At 34.0% G+C, this 14,427-nt stretch overlaps 4 protein-coding genes across 4 annotated transcripts; 2 read left to right on the plus strand and 2 right to left on the minus strand.

Moving 5' to 3' along the window:
* The first annotated feature begins 3,513 nt into the window (after window positions 1–3,513).
* Window positions 3,514–5,188, plus strand: LOC146168463 (ADP-ribosylation factor-like protein 15). The gene is made up of 5 exons (XM_083389096.1): window positions 3,514–3,709; window positions 3,809–3,953; window positions 4,024–4,083; window positions 4,146–4,354; window positions 4,429–5,188. The coding sequence occupies exons 1-5, from the start codon at window positions 3,656–3,658 to the stop codon at window positions 4,597–4,599; spliced, it is 639 nt and encodes a 212-aa protein (XP_083245222.1). The 5' UTR covers window positions 3,514–3,655; the 3' UTR covers window positions 4,600–5,188.
* Window positions 5,053–10,179, minus strand: LOC146168464 (NADH dehydrogenase [ubiquinone] iron-sulfur protein 4, mitochondrial-like). Its single transcript, XM_083389097.1, has 5 exons — window positions 10,049–10,179; window positions 6,547–6,748; window positions 6,247–6,419; window positions 5,271–5,350; window positions 5,053–5,202 (listed from the first exon to the last, which is right to left on the minus strand). The coding sequence occupies exons 1-5, from the start codon at window positions 10,099–10,101 to the stop codon at window positions 5,099–5,101; spliced, it is 612 nt and encodes a 203-aa protein (XP_083245223.1). The 5' UTR covers window positions 10,102–10,179; the 3' UTR covers window positions 5,053–5,098.
* A 247-nt stretch (window positions 10,180–10,426) lies between these two features.
* Window positions 10,427–10,944, plus strand: LOC146168465 (small ribosomal subunit protein uS10-like). The gene has a single exon (XM_083389099.1). It carries the CDS (start codon window positions 10,534–10,536, stop codon window positions 10,897–10,899), a length of 366 nt encoding a protein of 121 aa, XP_083245225.1. The 5' UTR covers window positions 10,427–10,533; the 3' UTR covers window positions 10,900–10,944.
* On the minus strand, window positions 10,455–14,042 carry LOC146168466 (uncharacterized). The gene is made up of 7 exons (XM_083386276.1): window positions 13,438–14,042; window positions 13,282–13,376; window positions 12,841–13,163; window positions 12,715–12,775; window positions 12,437–12,656; window positions 12,231–12,330; window positions 10,455–12,172 (listed from the first exon to the last, which is right to left on the minus strand). The coding sequence occupies exons 1-7, from the start codon at window positions 13,547–13,549 to the stop codon at window positions 12,073–12,075; spliced, it is 1,011 nt and encodes a 336-aa protein (XP_083242402.1). The 5' UTR covers window positions 13,550–14,042; the 3' UTR covers window positions 10,455–12,072.
* Window positions 14,043–14,427: the final 385 nt, after the last annotated feature.

Raw genomic sequence — 14,427 nt, forward strand, 5'->3', positions numbered from 1 at the left:
CTGGACTCACCCAAACCCAAACGCTAACCGGCACCCTAACCCAAATAATGTTCGTTGTGGTAGGATTCTAGACGAGCGCCCTTTTTAGGACCAATAACCGATATAAATTTTTAATGTACTTGTGAAATGTTCAAAACTTGAATTAATTGAAAATAAAATCCAAAACACGTTTTAGTTTATATACCCTTTTCAATTATTAAACCAATATTTTGCATATTAACTTGGCGTGATGCTAAAACCTAAAATCCCCCTTTTTATTTTTTTAAGTTGTTTGTTGTACAGGAACAATTATATAATATTTTCATACAACAATATTGGCAAAAGTATCGGCTTACATTTACCGATACTGATATATAGGTAGAAGCCAAGTCGCGAATGTGCTATTTATTCGGTACAATGTGCATTTAAACTTTCAGCAGGTGATCTAGAATTCTACCACAACGAATATTATTTACCATTGTCATTTCGGCGAAATAAATTTTTCCAATTTTCTGGATTTTTTTTTTAATTTTTTTTTCGCTGTTTACCACATAGTACCCATATTGTGAATTGAAAGATAAAACAAAATATAAATAAGTAGTTCGCTAACATAGAACTGACAATTCATTTCTTTGAAGTATTTACATTGATAAGCAATAAAATACAAATTTAATGACGTAAAAAGTAGTGCATATTCACTTAATTTTATTTTTTAAAGCTTAAGATTATTTAAAGAAATACTGGATAATCAAGACCGAATTAAAACACTATCCCAACTGATGAAGTTTATAAAAATCGCTATGTAGCTACTATAGAACACACTAAATAAAATAACATTGGTCTCTCACTCACCTGATTAAGAAATTTACAGCGAAATGACTTTTTCGAAGCCTAATATTCGTTAAAAATATGTTGACATTTTACGCGTAGCCAAGAAATCAAGGGCGATTTTGAAAACCATCCGAACTGAGAAAGTTTATAAAAATCACTATGAGGCTACTATAGAACACACTAAATAAAATAACATTGGTCTCTCACTCACCTGATTAAGAAATTTACAGCGAAATGACTTTTTCGAAGCCTAACATTCGTCAAGAAAATGTTGACAATTTTCGCGTATAGAGAAGAAAGCAAGAGCGATTTTGAAAACTATCCGAACTGAGAAAGTTTATAAAAATCGCTATGTAGCTACTATAGAGCACACTAAATTAAATAACATTGATGTCTCACTCACCTGATTAAAAAATTTACAGCGAAATGACTTTTTCGAAGCCTAATATTCGTCAAGAAAATGTTGACAATTTACGCGTATAGAGAAGAAAGCAAGAGCGATTTTGAAAACTATCCGAACTGAGAAAGTTTATAAAAATCGCTATGTAGCTACTATAGAACACACTAAATAAATTAACATTGGTCTCTCACTCACCTTATTAAGAAATTTACAGCGAAATGACTTTTTCGAAGCCTAATATTCGTCAAAAAAATGTTGACATTTTACGCGTAGCCAAGAAATCAAGGGCGATTTTGAAAACTATCCGAACTGAGAAAGTTTATAAAAATCGCTATGTAGCTACTATAGAACACAATAAATAAAATAACATTAGTCTCTCACTCACCTGATTAAGAAATTTACAGCGAAACGACTTTTTCGAAGTCTAATATTCGTCTAATGACAATGCATTTTTTAATGGCAGAAGATTTACATGTTGGCTTGAATATAATAATCGAGCCATCGTTTGAGCGAATTTCATCAATGAAGCACCAACAAATATCTCACTGAAAAGTGGCAAACTAAATAACTGACATTTAATTTCTTTCTGATTTTTGCATTTTTTATTGAAATACCGGTTTAACTTTCAATTGAGCTATAAAAGCAATGTTATTTAGCAACGTATATCTGAAAAATTCGATCAGAAATTTGGGGAAACGCTCCGACCTGACAAAAGGGCACAAGCAGCAAAAAAGGTTGGGATTGGGAACCACTGATCTAAGGCTGTTATAAGTCAATTGTTACATTGAGGTTAATACAGTTCATCAAAACGGCCATTGTGATGCCACTACTAATCAAAAAAACACCAGGGGAAGTCCCAAACTATCGCTGAGGTTCAGGGTTTATCCTCTGCTAAGCAACAAATACAAGGCTTCGAAAAAGTCATTTCGCTGTAAATTTCTTAATCAGGTGAGTGAGACACCAATGTTATTTTATTTAGTGTGTTCTATAGTAGCTACATAGCGATTTTTATAAACTTTCTCAATTCGGATAGTTTTCAAAATCGCTCTTGTTTTCTTCTTTATACGCGTAAATTGTCAACATTTTTTTGACGAATATTAGGCTTCGAAAAAGTCATTTCGCTGTAAATTTCTTAATCAGGTCAGTGAGAGACCAATGTTATTTTATTTAGTGTGTTCTATAGTAGCTACATAACGATTTTTATAAACTTCATCAGTTGGGATAGTGTTTTAATTCGGTCTTGATTATCCAGTATTTCTTTAAATTATCTTAAGCTTTAAAAAATAAAATTAAGTGAACTGAATATGCACTACTTTTCACATCATTAAATTTGTATTTTATTGCTTATCAATGTATATACTTTAAAGAAATGAATTCCAGTTCTATTTCAGCGAACTACTTACTTATATTTTGTCTTTCAATTCACAATATGTGTACTATGTGGTAAACAACGAAAAAAAAATAAAATAAAAATCCAAAAAATTGCAAAAATTTATTTCGCCGAAATGACAATGGTCAGCACACGCGTGGTAAGCACTGATCTCTATGAAACCTGGATAGCGCAACTAGTGGCACGCGTGAGCGGTTTTTTGAAGCAAATTAGAAAGCTGTAACGCCATCTTGAAAGGTTCCAAAAGTGCCTAAATTTTGCATTACGGCTTTTGGGAGAGGTATCTTAAAATTGTCGTTATGGCAATATTTGGTGATTATTTTACCGAATTTTAAGGGATTAGTGATGTATTGGTATGCTTGGTACTATACACACTACTAATAAAGCAGAATAACTTGATTTTAGCTCCTGCTGATAGAAATATACTTCGTTTTTACTGGCATCAGAAAATATTTTTTTTTATTGCAACCAGGCAACGTCAAGTTAAAACGTGAGTGTGTGGTTAAGTACTAAACTACGAATATCGTGTGTTATTTCCCGCGAGCAATTACTCTTTGGAGTGCACAAAAACGAACCGTGCAAAACATTTGTGAATTGTGTCCTTTTATGCGCGCGATATGTTATTTATCAATGTAAATATGCCGACACTGTCCCGACTATGTTACGCTTTTTACTGTTGCTATCTTCTGTGCGAACTTCCGAGCGATATTCGGCTTTAAAAAGAGGAAGTATGACAAAACACAAAAGTAAATGGTCGTTAGCTGCTTGAGAGCTTCACTATTTTGTTTTGTTTTTCTTGTTCGTTTTTTTTCGCTATCTATTTTATTAATAAAAAAAAAACTAAAAAAAATTCACGGTCCCTAGGTTTTCACATAAGTATTCTATGTTAAACAAAATAAAAACAAAGGAAACGACCATAGAAAGTATTCTATGGAATGACAGCTTTACAATGAAGTAAAATATATTAATTGTATTTTAGGAGCAGCAGTGTAAAAGCAAATATTTGGTAGTTTTGCCTTTGGCAAAAAGCCCACCTATAATTGACTTAAAAAGGAATGACTGACGCATGTGGGCTATGCTGTGGAATATGTCGCATTTGTCTGTATTCGGTGAGATTTACTTCAGCTTTGAGCTTATTAAAATAAAAATCACCAAATAGGTGAACTAATAAAATGTCAGCGATTACATATATATCTTTGTTTTCACAGACTTATCAGTGCGTATGTTGTATGGAAGATGCCCCTGCACTGCCAGTATTTGATATTGTTTGCATTGGGATTACTAATGCAGGCAAATCAACATTGCTTTCAACACTTACACACGAAAATTCAGATACCGTTGTCTCAACAATAGGTATATATGCAACAGTAAAATATTTTTTCCAAGTAGCATGGCAGAAATATTTATTATCAACTTTTTTTAGGATTTTCAATGAAAGATGTACGACTGCCTAACGTTACTCTTAAAGTGAAAGAGTTAGGAGGTAATAATTTAAATTTAAATAAAGTTTACTGTATATGTGTTAACATGTTAAATTATTACTAGGAGGTGACAACATTCGTGCATATTGGCATAGGTATTACAACAATGTCCAAGGTGTAATTTTTGTCATTGATGGCACGTGTACACATAATTGTTTGGAAGACACCAGACATGAAATCCACAAAGCTCTTAAGCATCCTGAACTAAATAGCATTCCTTGGTTAATATTGTGCAACAAACAAGATTTAGAGGGTGCATGTACTGATGAAAAGGTTTGAAAATAAATTCTAAAGAATTGTTTTTTTTTCTATTAATAGGCAATATTCTATCACTAAGTGCATTTCAGGTCACTGAGGAGTTAAGATTACGTCAAACAATGCAGGAAAACTCAAATATAATTATAAAGTCCTGTTCAAAAATCAATGTTGCTGGATTGTTTTCAAACTTGGAACAGTATGGTGAACTGCTTAAACAGTTTTACAGTAGTGGTAATAATCCCAACGTAATTAGAATTTAATATGGTTTGTATATGTACCTTTTTAGTATTATATCTATTTATTTCATATGTACAATTCATTGTTGCAGTTTTGCTGCTATAAAGTTGTTGAATAGATATGTTAAATATTTTTGTTTTTGAGTAGGGATGTCCAATAATAGCGGATTTGGCTTAAATTACCTGCAAAAGATATCATTATTTTGCTCATTTGTATCAGATAAGATCCGGAACCTGCGTTTACTCTATTGTTGAGTGTAAATATTTTTGCTTAATACTGGAACATCTAAAAAAGTTTAGATCATTTCCAGATTTAATGTTACTTGGTGCTGAATGTTTGGTAACTGCAAACTTGCAAATGCTTTCTGATTATGTCTTCTTTTTACCTTTGCCATCATTCTCTTGTTGCAATTACTGTAAAAGCCTCTTTTTTATGTGTTTATTCATTTAACTGAATGTTTCAGCTGAAAAAATACAAACGAAAAAAAAAACAGATATAGAACTATATTTATCAAAGTTTCTACTATTTCATTGCTCTTCTAGTGCGTTTGTTCCAGGAAAAGTTAGCGCCATACGATTTTGGTTGCATTTGTTTTTCTTTAGCTTCATCAACATAACATGACCAACCTATAAAACAACATTTTAAAATACAAAACCTAGGTTATGCAAAAAAATATATATTTGTTGTTTGTTACCTTGGCGTTCTGTAAAAGCAATTGCATCCTCTTTTGTTTTAAAAGTCATTGCCATTGAAATGTTGGATAAAGGGTCAGCACTAGGATATAAAATATCAGGAATCAGTTTTAAAATTTATAGAGAACATGTAACTAAAAACAGAATAAAGTTTAGAACACAATGAACAGGTTTTCTTGACAACTTAAATAAAAAATATCAAAGCTATAATATATTCAATAAAGTTGACATTTTAGCAACAAACATGACAACCAAGTGATGATAGACAACCAAATGATAAGAATGTACAGGTCAACAATAATTATTGATAAGCCTTAAAGAAATCCCCCCAAAAAACACCAAGGAATTTTATGTAGGAAGGTTGACGACATTTACTTGTGTTTTAAAATGCAACTTCGTTAAGAAGGTTTTTGCTACCATAAATGCTATCCATCCTAATATTGCCTTCAGCAATAAGCTGTTAACAGTCAACAGACTGCCCTACTTAGATGAACTTTTAGAGTGTAACAGTCAAGGATGCTTACTTACTGGTCTACCAGGGCGTAATGCTGAGTTTGCCAAAACAGTGTGGATATCCAAATACTTTTCTAGACCCCACACGATTTTGCAATTCCTCAACAAAGGCTGCCATGAAAAGGAACTGCAGATTACTTTTGTTACAGATGTGCTGTACAACGTAATGAAACTTCAAAACTGGGAATATACCTAAAATACCCAACATCTCTACTCCACAAAACAAATGTGGTTTACTGACATCAGTTGTCACCTAAATTTGGGTTTGTGCACACCTACTTGCCAATCCCACCGGTTAATTTCAATCAACCTGAAATATTGGGGTAACATAAAGATAAACACTGTCTCTATTTTCTCGAGTATCTAATGATCCAACAATTTTTTTTTAAGGTTGATTTATCATATATTATGGCTTTGATAATTTTATATAAAAGCTTTGGGCTTTATTAAAAAAATCCATTGTACTTTGAACCCCATCCCATTGTAGGATTTTCCCATCGCTCCCGAGTATCAAATTCAATCTTCCACAATTTTGCACCCTGGTTTCCTGATTGCATTGCATTTTTTGCAGGCCGGAACACTCGCACTCTCCTTGTTACTAAGTGTTCCTCTGGGACTCCAGTTAAACAGCATGCATCCTGTTAAGCTTGTCAATTACTATGTGCACAATGTAGTTGGTTTTGCATGCATTTTTATATAATATTCATTTTTATTTATAAAGGCTGAATGAGTTTTTACTGTAGAAATTAAATTTGTTTAACTTACACTAGCTGCTGATGATATTTGCAGTTGGATTTCTTGGGTTTCAGTATCAATCTTTTCAGATCCTAGATCTTTGCTGGCCTCTACTTCATATTGAGCTTTTTTCTTTGTAATGGTTGTGTTTAATGATCCACGAACATGTACCCTGAAATTAGTATGTCCGGCTGGTCCCACTTTTAATGAGCAAGGCGATGTGGATAATAACCTAAAAGAGATTAACAATTGCTACCATGCTTGATTAACATATAGCAGGCAGACTTGGACAACTAGGGTGTTCTAGCTGGCTAATTCAAATAATTATAGCCAAAAAAAAACAGAACCTGCCATCAGATTATCAAAGTCTGTTTGCAGGTTCTGTTTTTACATGCAATGCAAACCAAAACTTCAATGATGGCACAAAACAAGTCTAACTAATATGCCAGAAAGACTAGAGCAGTATGCCAGAAAGCTGGCGACTTGGCGACTATGTCGGTCGAAGAATCAAACAAAAAACTTAAGAAATTGGTCAAAAAAAAATTGTTTAATTTTTTTTTTGAAAGATCGATTTTCCAAAAAAACGTGTGCTTGTTCTACACATATTCAATCCAATATATTTAAAAAATGCTGAATATGTATAGGACCATTATGGAAAAAAAAAAAAAATTGGCAGGACATTTTTTTGTGCCATTCTGAAAAAAAGTACTAAGCACGTTGTTTAGCAGGAAACAATCAGTCTTTGGCATATAGATTGCTTATTAGTTTAAAAAGTACTAAATTTCGATAGAACTGTTGTGTATTTGCAGTTTTAATTGATTTGGCAAGTACTTCTTTATTGAGCTAAGAAAAGCAATCATGATAGTCGCCATTCCTGTTAAATAGACAGGTATGGCATTCGCATAACAAGGATGTACTTGGCCAGGGATGGGGCAAACCACTGTCCCGCGCAGATTTTTAATGACCCACTTGTCTCTCAAGAAACACCGAAATGTTATCAATGATTTTCATGAAAAAACAAATATACAAAAACAGTTCTTGTTAGATAAAACTATACTGTCAGGGCTGGCAAATCTTTGGGTCATGCACAAGTGTTTTAGGGGTGACGAGTAGGCCTACATTAACTGCACAAATCAGTGCAGAAAAGCAGACAACTAAAATAATTTTGTTTATCGCTCTAAAACGTATCAGGTGGTGGTCCTTTAAGGGAAACTATGAGTTCGCAGAAAAGTTCTAAAAACCCTGGGTAAACCAATAAACTGTGCTGAAAAGCTTTCTGCTGAACTCCTGTAATCCCATAAAAAATGCTGCAGCATTTGAATTTGGAAATTCATCCAAAAACCTTGAATTACCAACCCAGACAATAACACTAAAAACGACGCAGCAGAGTTTCGCATAAAATTAGCAAATAATTAAATGTATGACCCACTTGTGCATTTTGCAAGGATTAAAGTCGTGTTTGTGACCTGCACGATGAAAAGGTTCGCCAGGCTGGCAGAATCTTGCCAGCCTTCTGGTGACAAGCATTTTTGGCGAAAATTCTTCGGTTTTTGGTCGCGCCCCTAAACTTAAATGATGTGTTCGCCTAAGGAATGTTTGAACCTTGCCATGTTTTGGCGGTAAACAAGGCTATTAAGTAAATTGGACAACAAAACGTAGCGCCGAGGGCGCGAAAATTTTTGGACATTAAGTCATTAACTAATACATAAGGGACATGTGAAGGTACAACCTTGGGCCTAGGGGTGTACGTACATGTCTGATTTTCTTGCTTTAAAAGTGGTATATAGATAATCTGTTTTCAGGCAAATTAGTGTCAAAACGTGCTGCTCAAAACCAGTTTGAAAAGCATGAAAAAATATTCTTCGGATAAATTTTCAATCTATATTGCTCGAAATAATGATATTTTTAATAAAATTTAATAGAAATTGTCACACAGTCACATTGCAACATGCCCCATAGTATGCATATTACCTTTGGGATAGATTTGTTGAAAACAAAGACACATAAAGCTTGCAAAACCAGACCAAAGGACGCACGAAGCGCGAAAATTTTTTGCATTTGCGTAATTAAACAACCAAAAATATACTTTGGGGCTAGGCCTTAGGTGGAGAAGCAAAATTAACAGGAATTGGGAATTCAACTCAATATAGAAGTACTTGCCAATTCAAAGCAAATCTGCCAACACGTAACAAATGTATGATCAAAAGTGTGTACTTTTTAAAATAATAAACAATCTATATGCCTTACACTGGCTTTTTCTCACCAAACAATGTGCTTCACACTACCGTAACTTTTTTCAAAATAACACAACAAAATGAATTTCTGCCAATTGTAGTGTGGTATGTTATTACATACTTCTGCTGTTTAAAAATAGATGTGATTAAATATGTTTGGAAACAATCACAAGGTATTTTGTAAATTGGATGTTGGAAAAAAACTTTTCAAAAAAAAATTTAAAAAAAAAAGAAACAAAAAATTTTTCATAATTTTTTTTTTTACTTAAATTTTTTTTACACCAATTTCTTCGATTTTCTGGCTGATTCTTCGGCCGACATAGTCGCCAAGTCGCCAGCATTCTGCCATACTGAGGTTCGCCATCCCTGTACTAGGCCATGCTGTTCGATCTAAGTATTAAATTATATTTTTGGCTGTTGTAATTACGTAAATGCAAAAAAATTTCGCGCTTTGCATGAACTTCGGCCTCATATAGCTATGGTTGTGTCTCTGAAGCCTATCTATTCAGCCAAAACGTACTATGCATACTATGGCACTTCACTGTGTGATTCCAAACCCCATATGTATTTTTTTTTATGTCACAAAAAATGTTGCGCCTTCTTGATCGCCCAAACATGGAACCGTTGATACATTCCTTTGGCAAAAACATCATTTAAGTTTTGGGGCATGATTAAAAAACCGAAGAATTTACACCAGAAGGCTGGCAAGATTCTGCCTGGACTAGAGGAAGTGTAATCCAAACAGGTACCTGTATGCTAAGTGCAACGGGTTTGAAGGGAATAAACACCATACATGACATTTTAGGTGACATGTCACAACTATGACAGGTACTACAATATCCAAACCTGTTTGAAATCATTTGCAATTAGCTAACCAAACAAAAAATATTGTGTTTTTCCTGGTTGTCTATCGATATTTGTGTGGTAAACAAGGTAATATTAAATGTTATTATTGTGGGTAAATTACTAAAAAATCAGTGTGACCAGGTGGAACAAAGGTAAAAATTGAACCCTAATTTCAATGATTTTTTTTAAATCTATTCAAATACTTTGTTAGCCGGACAGTGTCTATAGGCTATTTAACCAGTTAGTGATTACATCTTCCAATAAAAAAGCTACCGGTACTTCCAAATATTTGTTACCACTTGAATTTAGCGTAAGTATATAGGCTATTGTTTATTGTTTGCATAATAACATCTTATATAACAAGGCTTGATTTTTTACAACTATAGTAGAACTCTTAATGTATTCATTTATTACTTGCCAAAATGCAATTATACAGTTAACATTTTACTTACCGCAAGCCAGTTGAAGTAACCTGGTTTAACACTCTTGATAGTTGATAAGCCATGTTATTTCGTTTGATGTTATTTTCTTTATTACAAGACAGCTGCAAAACATAACATGAAAAGTCACATAGGCTGGGTGGTTTCCCTACAGTTTAATTTATCTGTCAACAAGTGTTGCTTCTTTGCCTTTTTCCTTACACAAAATCACAATTCATAATGCAGATTATTTAATACAGCAGTACGTTGTTAATAAATTTAAATAACGTTGGAACAAGAAAAACGCTCACGATGTGCACATGTTTAAATGAAAACGTAACATTTTACTACCCAGTGGTAAAATATTTAAACACCCGGGGCGCTAGAGACGGACTCTACTTATCGCTTGGTGTTGGACAACACGTTCTTTTCGAAACGCAGTTGAAAGGTTCACCGCTGTTCTTGTTTTATTGCCGTTCCTACAAGATTACGTCGGCCTTTTAAAAAACGGTTTCATCATGAGCGCGTACAAAGAGGCAGGAAAGGTCCCACAGGGAGAATCCGATGTTCCTATCCACAAAATTCGCATCACCCTTACGTCTCGCAATGTCCAGAGCTTGGAAAAGGTGTGCAGCGAGCTGATCAAAGGAGCTAAGGATAAGCAGCTTCGTGTCAAGGGTCCAGTCCGCATGCCAACCAAGATTTTGCGGATCACTTGCCGCAAGACTCCCTGCGGTGAAGGTTCCAAAACTTGGGATCGCTTTCAAATGAGGATTCACAAGCGTCTAATTGACCTGCACAGCCCGTCAGAGGTGGTCAAACAGATCACTTCGATCAGCATTGAACCCGGCGTGGAAGTCGAGGTCACTATCGCCGACGTGTAATGCACCACCAATAAAATGGACGGCCATTAAAACGATTGTCACATATTTTTGAAAGCAGTAATTTTAGGGTAGAAGGTATGCCATTTTTTGTGCGAGTATTCCTAATAGTCAAAATAGAGTGATTGTAAAAAAAACTATAACATATATAAAAATTCGGAGCCGTTCTAGAATCCTATACCACAGCGTTGAAACAATTATTGAAGCTACGCACAATATTTGGATTAGGGTGGGTGAGTCAACCAAAAATAAGTTTCATTGTGGTAAGATTACCAGCGCCAAAAATTATACCTACTAGTACGAGCTTTAATCATGCTTGGTTGTAAAATACTGAATCACTTATTAGCTTTTTGCTTACTTATTTTGAAAAAAAATCACTACCAAGAAACTGTTAATAAAATGGGTGATTTGATAAGCCATCAGCCAATAATCCAATCACATGCCACAGTGATTACACTTCCACATTTTAATACAAAGAAACAAATACGTCACAGTGACATCTAACTGTTACTTTACAAAGTAACAAACCACAAAATGTTGTGATGTGAAAGTCCATGCTGGCTGACTTGAACACTGGGATGGGACACCTTAAAGCCCAGCTAAATTGGGAAGCCTACTTAAAGTGGCATTTATGCCAATGATATACTAGGACAGCGGTTCTCAACCAGTCCATGGCTCATTGGTGGGCCATAAGAACATTTAACGTGGGCCACAGACCAATTTATTAAGCTACATTTAGTTTCATTTGTGTCATTATATTTAATTTTACAGGAACAATGGCTTGGGGAGGATTTGAAAAGGAATGTAAATTTATTGTTCAGCCACAAGTATCTCACTAATGCACGGTTAAATCAATAATATGTTCTGCTGTGTTTTGTTCTAAACCTATTGCAAAGTTTTTTCTTTCATAAAAATTATATTAGGACACGGAATTTTTTTGCAACGCAAATGGGCCACGAAAGAAAAAAGGTTGAGAACCACTGTACTAGGACTTCTTGTCTAGTGATAATGGAAAGCAAGGTAAAAACATTAAACTTTTTTAGTTTTGAAACTTAAGTTTGTAATAAGCAGAAATAGAGAAACCAAAATCCAGGAAAAATCATTACTACTTCATTACACATTAATATGTTTAAATTTTTCTTTTTTTCAATTTCACCAACTATTAACACTTGAATGTCAAAGCAGTTTACAGAAAATAGCATAAAAAAGTAGAGATAAAATAACTAAACATATTTTTATGCCTTTGGTTGATTTTCTTTCTCCCAAATCACCAGATCTATAAAACAAAGAATACTGTTAAAAATGTATAAATGATTTGTCAGACTTTTACCAACCTGTTTTTTCTGGGAAGTGGGTGAAAAGACCTCTTTTTATATTTTTTCTTTTGTGTATTATACAACAAAGGAAAAAGGCGCCTCACATTGGCAATTAGTTCTGATAACAACAACAATGTTTTAAAAATCTATACATTTTTTAATATAAACACATAGATAACAATTAAGACGACCAGTTAAAATCAAAAAAAGAAAATTTGCAGTACCGTGCACCAGAAAAGTGTCTGTGACTACACAGCGACAAAGCGGACAAGTCATTGCGTCGCCTGATTGATAATTCCAAACACGAATGCATGGGTCACAAAAAATATGGCAACAAGGAGAGCATTTTGTTGGTAAGTAATACGGTTCATAGCATACTGAACAAGCATATTTATCTTGCATTGATATGGTTTCAAAACATTTTTGTTCATTGGCAAGTTGTTTCTAGAAGTATTAAATTACTTAAAACCAATTCAATTGTGTTATCTATTGTTGGGCATACCTCTTTCCGGAGGTATTGGCACTGAAGTTTTTTCCATTTGTTCATTGTTCTATAATCTTGGCTATAAAATAAGGCATAAACTCATGCCTTAGTAAGCAAAAATCACAAAGTAACAATGAATGTCACCTTGTTTGAGTGGGTAATGCTTGTAATCTTTCAGAGTCACTTGGGTGAGACATTACAACATTGTTGATACTGGAAGAGGAGGTAGCATGGTGGCATACCTCTGTTTTATGGTCTATCACCTTCCAAGTGTTGTCAATTACTTGATGTTTTGGTCTTTCTTTATCCACTTTTTGGTGAAAACATACATCAACTCTTGATTTCATTAGCCACGTACTGGGATTTAAATGTTCCTTACATGAGCAATACCGGGCTTGCAAAAAATTAAATGTGCCCAGCCTTCCATTGCAGCTAGGACAGTCTATTTTACCACTTTGCCAACAACCCTGAAAAACATAAATTCTGAATAAAAAGTATGTAACAAATTTAAGGCAAATAATGTACTAAATATTCTACATTTAGATTTTCCTAAAATATATTAATCAACAAACACATGTAAGTAACCTGATTAACACAGTCTGTCATCCATCGTGGGGCAGCATCCAAGTCAATAAACCACATCGTAGTTTCAGTTATTCCAGGGCATGAATCATTGCTACCTTTATAAATAAATATTTTAGAACATACCAATTTATTTAGATGGACAAAACCAGGTCATACTTGACAAGGGAAGTCCGTGGGAACTAAGAAGACAAGATGTGGTCAATAAAAAAAAACGGCATTTTCTGCATTTTATTTTTACAGCAACATCCCTGGTTGCATTTGTTGTCATCCTTTATTATCTTTCTTATTTGTTCCTGTTAAAAAAAGAAAAAAAATATGAAAAAAACAACTTGCTAAAGTATATAGACTGCAAGATGATGTGAGGAATTGTAGCGATAGGAGGTAATTTTCATTATCTTCTCCATTGTATTGCCCATCTTGTCGTCACTATACAGGTGACCAACGCCCAAACGAGTGGGATTTGATTCTGCTTTATTCGATTGGATACAGTTTAATCGTTCGATACTAGCGGCTTGAATCACCGTGGTATGTCACTTACTTTAAAGGCCTCACCCAACCTTCCAACGCTAAAGGCGTATGAGGGTCGGCGGGTCTTTTTCCCAACGATACATAACGTATCTAAGACCGTTTGTAGGAGGGGGCAATATTATGAAACGTATTTCTAGTTAATGGCTCGAAGGTTACTCATCTATAAAACAATAATATCCATCATACACATATTAATATTTCATTACACATAAAATTCATTACTTTTTTAAGTATTAAAACTTTTTTGATATTTAATTTAAACATGTTTTTAATCATCAATCCAAATTAAAATAAAATTGTTTTTTAGTCAATCGTTATGTAAAACATTTTTATTTTCACTGAAATTAAAACGTCAACGCAGTATGAAAATAGAATGCTAATTAATATCGCATGCTTAAAGCCTGACTTTGAAGTTCTTAATTTTGATAAAACGACTTTTTAAATTAAAAATTACACACTGTTTTTGTTGCGGAGTTTTGCATTCCTCCCCTGACCTGATTAAATATTATCTTAAAAAAATCATAGTCCGACAACAAACATCCTGGATTCGCCCTGCTGCACGCCATTTGTACAAACCTTGGTACAAACAATTCATACTAACCTAAAACTATTGAGTAG

The sequence above is a fragment of the Ascidiella aspersa genome, chromosome 1 (genome assembly GCF_963924565.1).
Source record: "Ascidiella aspersa chromosome 1, kaAscAspe10.2, whole genome shotgun sequence".
NCBI lineage: Eukaryota > Metazoa > Chordata > Ascidiacea > Phlebobranchia > Ascidiidae > Ascidiella > Ascidiella aspersa.